At 34.9% G+C, this 10960-nt stretch overlaps 1 protein-coding gene across 3 annotated transcripts in view; it reads left to right on the top strand.

Moving 5' to 3' along the window:
- Positions 1 to 10566, top strand: part of LOC117029118 (solute carrier organic anion transporter family member 1B3-like) — a 50775-nt gene extending 40209 nt beyond the window's left edge. For all 3 annotated transcript variants that reach the window (XM_033118132.1, XM_033118133.1, XM_033118134.1), the window contains 3 exons: positions 4314 to 4378; positions 7228 to 7345; positions 9974 to 10566. In XM_033118132.1, coding sequence (XP_032974023.1) covers positions 4314 to 4378; positions 7228 to 7345; positions 9974 to 10187 — 397 coding nt within the window. In that variant the 3' untranslated portion in view covers positions 10188 to 10566. The remainder of the gene's footprint in view (positions 1 to 4313; positions 4379 to 7227; positions 7346 to 9973) is intronic.
- The last annotated feature ends 394 nt before the right edge of the window (positions 10567 to 10960 follow it).

Raw genomic sequence — 10960 nt, forward strand, 5'->3', positions numbered from 1 at the left:
TACAGGTTATACAGATATGGGGACAGGTGCAGAGCAATCCAGCAAAGATACCAGCAAAGGTAAAAGCCCTAAAGTGGAGTATACTTGCGATGTACAAGGTCAGGCGGAGTGTGTGAGGAAGAGAGAGGTAAGAAGTGCAGTGAGCGCGCTAACATTGTACAGATGATAGACCTTTTGTGTCACAGGAAAGACTTTAGAGTTGATTTTAATTGTATTAAGAAACCAGCCGAGATATTTGAGTATTGGATTTATACAACTGATTTATCCAATTGGAAGATCACTCTGGTTGTTGTGTAAAGAACATGTATTCGGGAGGCAAGAATGAAATTAGGAAAAAACAGAAGGCTATGATAGTTTTTTTGTGGGTTTTTTTTTTTCATTAAAATTTATTGGGGTGACAATGGTTAGTAAAGTTACATAGGTTTCAGGTATACAATTCTGTATTACATCATCTATATATCACATTGTGTGTTCACCACCCAGACTCAGTTCTCCTTCCATCACCATGTATTTGATCCCATTTACCCTCATCTACCACACCCCTCCCCACTTACCCTCTGTAACCACTAAACTATTGTTTATGTTTATGAGTTTTTGTTTCTTTACTTGTTTGTCTTGTTCCTTTGTTGCTTTCAGTTTTATATCCCACATATCAGTGAAATCATGTGGTTCTCGACTTTTTCTGTCTGACTTATTTCTCTTAACATAATAATCTCAAGATCTATCCATGTTGTCACAAATGGCACTATTTCATCTTTTCTTATGGCAGAATAGTGTTACACTGTGTATATATACCACATCTTCTTTATCCAATAGTTCTTCACAGGAGAGAAGCTTGATTGAGGATGGTGATGGTAAAGGATAGGAAATTATTGAGTCTCAGTCTTTGTTTTGTTTTTAAGGCAAAGTCAATAGGATTTGCTGATGGATTGAATGTGGCATGTAAAAATGAAAATTTAAGAATGATCCCAAAATTATGGCCTACCTCTGGGAAGATGGTGGGTATTACTGATCAAATTGGGGAGGGTTAGGGATGAGAAGATTTGGAGGAAGTGGAGAAGTAAGAAATTGATCTCTGATAGTTCTGAGATATCCAGTAACAATGTCACCTTTACAGTCTGACATTCTGGAGAAATATTGGAGTAAGAGACATAAATTTTGTAATCAGCACCATACAGATGGTATTAAACCCATGGCACTGTTGAGACCTTCAAGGGACTGAGGACAGATGGATACAAGATCCTAGGACCAAGACCTGGACACTGTAACTTCACAGACCAATAACAGAAGGAGAATCTAGTAAATGAAATTGAGAAGGAGGTCCCATGAGACTGGAGGAAAACCAAGAGAGGGTAGTGTCCCAAAAGCCAAATTAAGAATGTATTAAGAAGGAAGGAATGAGCAACTGTGTCAAAGGCTGCTGAAAGGTCATGGAAGTTAAGGGCTAGGAAGTAACTATTGGATATGATATGTGCTGGCCACTGTTAGCCTTGACAAAAGCAGTGTATGAGGATGAGAGGGGGAAAGTCTGCTTTGACAAGAAAGGATCGAGAGGAAGTGCAAAAAAGGTAAGTGCAGATAACCAGTAGGGATTTTTTTTTTTTTTTTTTAGGAGTAGTATTCTAAAAAGAAGCAGACAAAAGGTGTGGTTAGTTAGTAGAGTGTGGAATCAAGAGTTCTGTTTACGTATAATGCTATATATTATGACATGCTCTCATGCTGATGAAATTAAACAGTAGAGATGAAGGAAGTTGATAGAAATAATGAAGGAGTAAGATAAAAAGGGATGTGAAAGAGTGCACAGAGTTGACTGTGTAATAGAAGAGAAGGTCGTCTGTGTGGGTAAAATCAGGTAAATGTGTAGCTTTAGTGATGCGAGGGTATTGAAAATCTTTCCTGATTACTTCTACTTCCTCTGTTAAATAAATAGCAAGGTAATTAGCTGAAATTGAGAAGGAAAAAGGAAAAGGTTAGAGATAACATCAGAAAATGGGAGCTACTAATCTTGAAGACTACGGGAATAAACTGGGAAAATGGACTAGTAAAATAAAGTAGGATTACACTGGAAAACCCCAGGGATTTGTACTTATAAATTTGAAATGAGCCCAGTCAGCATGTTCAAATAATTTCCTCCAGCCAATGTATCATTGTGGATATAGATGCAGAAAAAGCTAATGTTAAATGAAAGCATGTTTGCTTGTCCAGGACAATAAAGGATGAGAGGGACAAAAAAGTCCAGGGTATATGAAAAGAGTGATTATAATAAGAGATCATGGCGAGAAAGGAAGTGAGTACATGGAAATGGAGATGACCTATGAAAAGGCAGGGAGAGTCAATGGCCTGAAGAGCCTGTGGAGCTGAGGTTTTTTAGAGATGGTTTATTAGAGGGAGTGAAATTAAAAGTGAGAAGTTGTTATAAAGAAAGGGATGCTCAAAACTGAGAAACAGAGAAGTGTGTACTGATTGGCGTGACCATGGGGTGGGGGAAGTAAGACCCATGGAGTAAAGAGATCAAGAAACCAAGAGGCCAGATCATTTGAAAGATGGTCTACACGGATATTAAAATAAGTAGGAAAAGTGACAAAAGTAGTTTTGGGAAAAAATGACAGAAAGCCTGGTACTAAAATCACCAAGGAGTGATGGGAGTGGTAGATCAACTCTGTAGCTACTGATAGAAGTGAACTGGCATCTTAAGATGCTTAACCATAGAGCTGGGAGGACTATGGGTGGAGCTGGGCCCCTTGTTAACTCCAGTCTTGACTTTCTGTTGAACTCTGTGGTAACTTCCAGGGAAGGGATGTGAATAAAGGGGGAAGCCATATTGGGCTCTAGACCGTTTTTCCACATGGGCGGCCAGACAGAAGACCAGCCTGTGAATGTGCTCGCACTCCTTGGTGGTTTTATTTCTTTTTTTTTCCCCCCCGAATAAACCGTTTTCTTTTGGTAGATTACCTGGAGAATTCTTTGGCCAGTAGACATTACTACAACAAGGAGGTCAGGAAATGGTACATTAGGATGGTGCACCCCATGGGGGGAGTTAGAGGTCTTTCAGAGGAGGCACTCAGGTCTAGAAGTGGTTAACAAAAAAAAAATACAAGAAGGACACCTATGCTTCAGGCCCAGTGATATGTAGGATACTGGAGAAAGTTGAGAGTTGCATGGAAAGAGCCATCAGGGGGCAGCCAGGCTTTGTTTAGAACAAGGAAGTAAAGGGGTTGCTAAAATTGTAGGCTATAAGGATGTTCCTGCTAACAGACTGAGTTTCAGGGGATTAAATGGAAGAGTTTCAGTGATGGAAAAGGAATAGGAGACTGGATGTGATTAAAGTATGTACTAACCATGTTGGAGTTAGTCCAGAGACCCAGAGATAAGGAAACTAAGGCTAAGAAAGGTTAAATAACTTATCTAAGTCACTTAGTTGATATAAAACATGATTTATCTCTTTATTCTCAAGAACAAGAACTAACGTGGAATCTTCTAGGAGGCACTTAGCAAATGTTTGTTGAATGACTAAGTCTAATTATCTCTATGAACAAATACAGTCATCCAAACAGTTCAAGGAAAATAATAAACCGTTGTTAATTCAATATTTCAGTAAAAACGGGATGTTTGAGCCTCAGTCACTTTTGCCCCATTGCTGGTGGATAATTCATGTATTAGCTTATCATAGGGATGGTAGTGTCACCTGTTCATTGAACAAAGAAAAATGGAATTATAGAAATAACTTTCTAAATGCAAGAGTGAGTTAATTTCTAAGAGAGGATACAAATGTACTTGCTACCTTTAAGATGACATTAAAATACATTAGACACTAAAATACAGATACATTTTTGACCACGCCCAGTAGTATTATGTAGTTCATGAATCATATTGTTCACCTTTTCTGTTAAAAGCAATGACAGAAATAAGATGGTAAAAAGAGCTCTGCTAAAATCGAGACTTAGATTAAAGTATCTACTCATGGCCTGTGTCAATTAAAGAGATGACACAAAATCAGTTTGTTTATGGGCATTATAAAGTCTGTTCCAACCACTGTCTCATAGGATTTCATAAGTATCCAATGTGAAAATGTTTGTTAAATTGTACTGAAATCGTAATGTATTGAGTAAATAAGGAAATAATAACAATAATAATAATTATTATTCAGATGTTTTCCTTTTAGAACAACTGAAAATATAACTTTAATGTCAGCTATTCACTTGAGGGTTTTCATTTGACCATGAAAAACAATGATACTGGGAAACGTTTTACTATTGAACTCAGTTTGGTATTTTAGAAATACTTAATGATTTTTTGCCTTTATTTTATTTCAGAAATGTTCAACCTGAACTGAAATCACTTGCGTTGGGATTTCATTCACTCACTATACGAGCACTAGGTATGATAAATATACAGATTATAGCATCAAGATATAAATTTTCATGTCAAAGCACAAAGTCTCAATGGAATTAACTTCAAATTTTAAGAAAGTGAAAAAAAGCATAAGTAAAAGTCATTTCTATTTTTGTGGTAAATGACAAATAATAAGAGACAGAGGAAAACTATGTGACCTAAAAGAATTCGATTGTTAATTCTAGTTTAACCATCTTTAACTAGAACAAGATATTATCATACTTTTCTTTACACTCTTTCTGACACAAAGATAAGTGGTCTGCAAAGTTTTTTACTTTCAGACTTAGGAATATTTCTTCCCCTAGGCAGTGTGGAGAGTCTTCCTTTTACTCTGAGGAGGGTAATGCCCAAACAGCTTGGGAGGCCTGGGAATCTGGTCAGGCTGAGACTGCGAAACAACAGAAGTGGGCTTTTGCTGCCTCACTGTCTAGTTCTCTAAGACTGAGGGAGCTAACTTTTATCAGAAGTTAAAAATGCAAGAGTAAATGAGGACTAAAAGAATTGAGCAATCTTGGAGTAAGGAGTGATATGAATGAAAAAAAGCTCAGGAAATTGTGAGTGTTGCTGTTAAAGAGTAGGCTGTAGACTCTAGAGGTTAAAGGCCTATTTCTAAATATTCAAATGAGGTGACTAGTGTAATATTTAAGAAATTATCCTTTCTCTCTTGTTGCCATTTAGACCACACAGATTCCTGTTAAACAATTTCTAACCTAACTCCTGTGTATCCCCCCTTTATAAGACCTATTAACATAATATGCTTATTCCTGGGAAGTAGGTAAAGGGCAGCATTCATCCAGGGATTGGGGTAAAAGACTAATCATGGCCTGGAGGCAACTGCTTATGGCAGAAGGCAAAGGAAGTGGGAGGGCTCATTCCCTAGGACTCTTGCAAGCAAAAGATAGAATCATAACTCTATGACCAAATTACAATGGAGAAGTTGTCCAAGAAGTATATTTAAAAAGAAGGCCACAGATCCTCAAAAGAGGAAATAGAATGAGCATGAGAGAGAAGGAGAAGATGGAGATGCTACAAGATTCCATTATAGTTCTCATCCCATATTTCTCTTCTGTGCTTCTCGAATCTTACAGCCTCTGCTCATCCTGGCAGTTTCTTATCTCCAGATCCAATGGGGATGTCTTAGTCCTAGAATCCATTCCACAGAAGATAGCAGATGAACATAGAATCTGGAGAGCCAGTTCTCCTTCTGATATGCTGAAATGAGATTGAGAAAAAAGAAAGTTCTTCTAGAGACATAAAATAGAAAAAAGGAATTTTGTCATCCTAGTTGTGAGCAATCCATTTTGATATGTCTAATATATGACATCTATATTATGGAACCTAACTGCTGCTATGGGAAAAATACACACTGAGTACCAAAGCACCAATTCAGGAACAATTGTCTTTAATACAATATATGTGTAAATTGTGGAAGGTCTATAGTTTATATTAAACTGTAAAAAGGTATTTGGAAAATAGGTTATTTGAAAATTTTAAATTCCAGTAGTGATTTAAGACCAAATTTGTTGCCTAAAACAATCATTCAATAAGTTTGGTCAAATAAGTGGTATTATGTGGGGGAAATACATTATTGGCACGTATTTTTTAAAGAGTGGATGTGATTTTTTGAAACCTGTGAATTTCTCACCCATTTTCTCAGTAACAGTTTTCCTCAGATATATTGGCCTCAGACACCAGACCTTTGTCCTTTAAGATTACTCACTCTCAGAAAATTGAGACTCGTTAAAAGTAAATGAAATCACTAAAATTGTGAAATACGAATCATTACCATTTTTACATAAAAAAATAAAAATTGAAAATTGCTTATCAAAATATAAAAAAAGAACAAAGTAAAATTATGATTACTTCAGTGTTCCACCATCTGAAGTATAGATCTCTACTGGCATGTCCCTAAAATTTTGGCCAAATTACCAATGCTTAGAACTAGGAGTCAATCTCAGAGTTTATTAAAATAGCAGTAAAAGCAGATGGGCACGTCAGCTATAAAGCAATGCATGTGTTCCTGAAACATCTCACATTCTGCAAAATCATACACCACAAATAAAAACTGGGTTAGGCACAGACCACTGGAGACCTAGGTATCATTGTTATCAAACATTAATAGAAACAAAATTCAGAACCAGGGACCCTAATTTGACAGCACAGGCAGCGTCAGAGGGATAGTAAAAATGCACACAATCCATGGAGAGAAAATGACTGTGGGCTCTAGTGAATCAAGAAGGTAGAAGTGGAGTGATGAGCTGAGAAAGGACAACCTGGTAGGACTCGAGCATTCTGTGAAGTCGGGCCTGCGTTTCTTTAGGGAGGACATCCTAGTGTGGACACTCACCTTTTAATTTTCTTAAAAATAGTGCTGAAAAATCTCTTGCCTTTGCAGCAGTTGAGCTGAGAGCTTTTTCCTTGCCCTGTGAAATTATGTCTACCCCCACTCTTCCAGCTCTGTTTGCCTAAAAAACATTGCATATGAACCAATATAACATTCATGTTTTACTAACAACAGTCTCCTTTTTACCAATCAGGCTGAAGTTAATTAGCATTATAAGAAGAGCAGAGTATAGAGGCATATGATGTTCTTTCTTCCCTATGTGTGGTGGCAGGTGAAAATAGATAAAAAATGTCTATGCTATTATTATATGTGGTTTGAGCTTCTGAGATTCCTAATAATCTCCATTCTTGAGTAGACTTAGGCCAAATAAATAAAAGAGTCCTCCAAAATGTTTAACTTTTACTTAATCCAAGATGTATCAATGTAGAATATCACCCAGTTACATGTGAAATGTGTTCCTTAGATTGACATCTTCTCATCTCATGCTGCAGGGGGAATTCTAGCTCCCATATATTTTGGGGCTCTGATTGATAAAGCATGTATGAAGTGGTCCATCAACAGCTCTGGGAAGCAAGGGTCTTGTAGGATATATAATTCAAAATTATATGGGTAAGTAGTCAATAATATATTTCATTAATTTAATTTTTCCTTTGACTCTAATCTTAAAGGATGAGATATCATTGTCATATCTTTAATAATAATATTAATAATTATAGCCATCATGTAATGGACTGTATTCAATGTTGTATCAGGCATCTGGTATCTCATTTTTAATAACTATAGAAACTATAGAGAATAAATATGTTTTTCCTTTTTTCCTTAAATATGAAGAAACTAAGATTTAAAGCGAATGAGTAACTTGTTCAAAACCACACTGCTAATAACAAAAAAGATGTGTGATTTATACTAAAATCTTTTTTGTTTCCCAAAACTCTCCTAATACTAAACAGCAAGAACCAAACCATACTCGATGGTCTCTGGCATCTCTTGGAAGATACAAAATGGCCACCTGGGGCTCTAGTCATAGGTCAATGGGGCACAAAGAGGAAAAATGATTTCTATCCTCCTCTATTCATAAAGAAAAACCTGATGGCTATCTAGAAAAATATATTGGCAATAACACCTTAATTGTACATAAAAATTAATTGTAGATTAATCAAATATACAAATATGAAACTACAAGTAGAAGAAATTGTGATAGAAATTCTTTTAATTATCCAGGAAGCAGGAATGTGTTTCTAAGTGTGACCCAAAACCATAGTAGAAAAAATTGATAACATATTTTTAAAACTCTGTATCCTAAAACTTATATTAAGCAAAGCTCAAAGACAAGATAAACTGGAAAAAGAAGTTTTAACTTATAACATAGACTCAAGGCAAATGTCCTACATATATAAAGAGCTCTTAAAAACTGAAAATAAACAATACCAAATGCTGGCAAGGATGTGGAACATCAGCTCTTTCATTGCTGGTAGGAAGGCAAAATGTTATAGCCAGCTTAGAAAACAATCTGACAGTTTCTTACAAAGCTAAACATAGGCTTACTGTGTAATCAAACAATTGTGCTCCTAGATATTTACCCAAATGAGCTGGAAACAAACCTGCCCATGAATGTTTATAGCAGCTTTATTCATAATGCCCAAAAAATGGGAGCTACCAAAATGTGCTTCAGTAGGTAAATTGATAAGAAACTGTGGTACATTCATACAACAAAATATTATTCAGCAATATAAAGAAAATGAGCTATCAAGCTACAAAAACACAAGGCACAAACTTAAGTGCATGTTGCTAAGTGAAAGAAAGCAGTCTGAAAAAGCTACGTACTTTATGATTCCAACTATATGATCTTTCATAAAATTTGTACCATTCCATTCCAATCAGCTGGAAATAGCTATTCCTCTTTAAAACTTTTAGTACTTTGTAGATCACTCATGGCCCTTATAATTTTTCCCTTTGGTCAGCCATGTTCTTTGTCTAAAGTACTTTGCAAAGTAATTGTCTGAAGATTGTCTAAAGTGGAATTTTTTTAAAAAGAGCAGTGAATTAACCAATGAATACACAACAAAAAGTTAAATTGTTACTTTTTGATTTTTTTGGATTTATTATTTTGAGGTAACCAGATAATCACTCATCAGTTTTATATAGCAAGACAAATAATATCATAATATCAACAATTCTCAATCCAAAGAATAGATATCTAAATTATGCTACCAGTCTAAGTCTAAACCCAACTTATTCAAGTTGTCTCAATAATGGTCACATAACCAGAAGCCTATATTAATTTTTCTTGATAGCAATGGAATTTTTGTAAAGTTTAACATTAGTGTATTACTAGTTGACATAACCCAAACATGAGGCAAATATATTTGAAGACTTTTAAAATATTTCTTTCATCATATTTGGTACACGACAGATCCCACTGAAATTCTAATAAACTTAAGTTTAAACAGGTCAAAACTATATAATCAATTCCATTCACCTTCAGTTAAACCTAATGATTATTCAAAATAGATTTTGCATAAAGCTTGTCAACATTTAGTTAACAATGTCATGATGCCAGTGAGTGCTTCCTAACCTACTAGGTTAGTGGTCATCAATCTTTCCTGCTCATTATAGTCACCTGAGGAGCTTTAAAAAAATATTAATTTCTGTGTCACACCTTCAGAGGTTTTGACTTAATTGGTCAAGGGGTGTGGCCTGGGCATGGGAGTTTGTAAATCTCCTCAAGTGATTTTAATGTGCAACTAAAATTGAGAATCACAGGACTAGACCAAGTGTGCTAGGTTACTTGGTGTGGTTTTGTTAAATACTTCTAGTAGGCCACACTACTGGGGCTTTGGGGCTGCATTTAGCCTATAAGTTAAATATTGGCTTCTGGTTCAATCTAAATAGACTCAATTTGATTATCTGACTCTATTCCTTCCCTTCATAATTTGTTATACACATGAATTAATCTGTCTTTGAGAAAGTTAAGCATTCCAAATATACCTTACTATATGGAAAGCACTGGCGTACATCATTACCCACCCTTATTTTCTGTGGCTTAATATTCCTTTTAAAATAATCAAAAACTCCTTATGCTTCAATAAAAAGAATCACTAGAATTGTTGCCTTAGTATTTTTACGTATAATTTCAAACATCGTTTTTATTTTCCTTTTAAGCTCTCTACATATTGGAGAGCACTGTAAATTATTTCACACAATTTAAAAATGAAAATTGACTTTCTCTTTTCACAGAAATACCTACTTGGGCTTGATTGAGTGCTTCAAATTCTTAACATTTATTTTGTATATTGTATTTATTTATGCTATGAAGAAAAAATATCAAGGAAAAGATACCAAGGCATCAGAAAATGAAAGGAAAGCTGTGAATGAAGCAAACTTACAATTCTTAAATAATGATGGATATTTTGTACCTTCTGCCAGAGCAGCCAGTGAAACACATATGTAAGGAGAGAAAAATCATCTTTATTTCTGTGTTTCCAACCAATAATTGTGTATATTCAGTAGGATGTTATTTTTGAGCATTTTATGGTCCTTTTGTTGACAAATCCCACACTCTTTACATATGATGGAACAATGAATTACCTATAAATTTATAATAGTGAAACAAACTATAAATTATAAGTAATGGGAGTACTTATTGTTAGCACGAGACTATGCATTTGTGGTAAAGGTTAGAATATATGAACCACAGATATTTAAAGTAAGAAGTATGATTAGTACATTATAAAAGAAAAAGTATCTGCTCAGGTAATGTAACTCAATAAAACCAGTCATTAGAATGTCAACTACCATATATATATATATATATATATATATATATATATATATATGCAGTATATATATATGCATATATATATATATATATATATATGCATATATATATGCAGTTACAAGAAGCAGAGTACAGCATTAGGAATAGAGACAGTGGAAATATAATGGCTATGTGCGATGTCAGAGGGGTAGTGGAAGGGGGGAGGAGGGTTATCACTGTGTGAGGGATATAAATGATAAATGTCTAACTATTGCATTGTTTTGTGCACCTGAAACTAATAAAAAAAATGTTAAAAAAAGAAAAAGAAATTTGTACATTCAAAAATTAAACATTTTTGAAAACTTTGCACTAAAAAGCTACTTCTAATTCAAAAAAAGAGAGCAAAAAACAGTCATTAGAAAATAAGTAGAGGTGAAAAAAGAGGAGAGAAATTAGTAGCCCACATA

The sequence above is a fragment of the Rhinolophus ferrumequinum genome, chromosome 10 (assembly GCF_004115265.2).
Source record: "Rhinolophus ferrumequinum isolate MPI-CBG mRhiFer1 chromosome 10, mRhiFer1_v1.p, whole genome shotgun sequence".
Lineage (NCBI taxonomy): Eukaryota > Metazoa > Chordata > Mammalia > Chiroptera > Rhinolophidae > Rhinolophus > Rhinolophus ferrumequinum.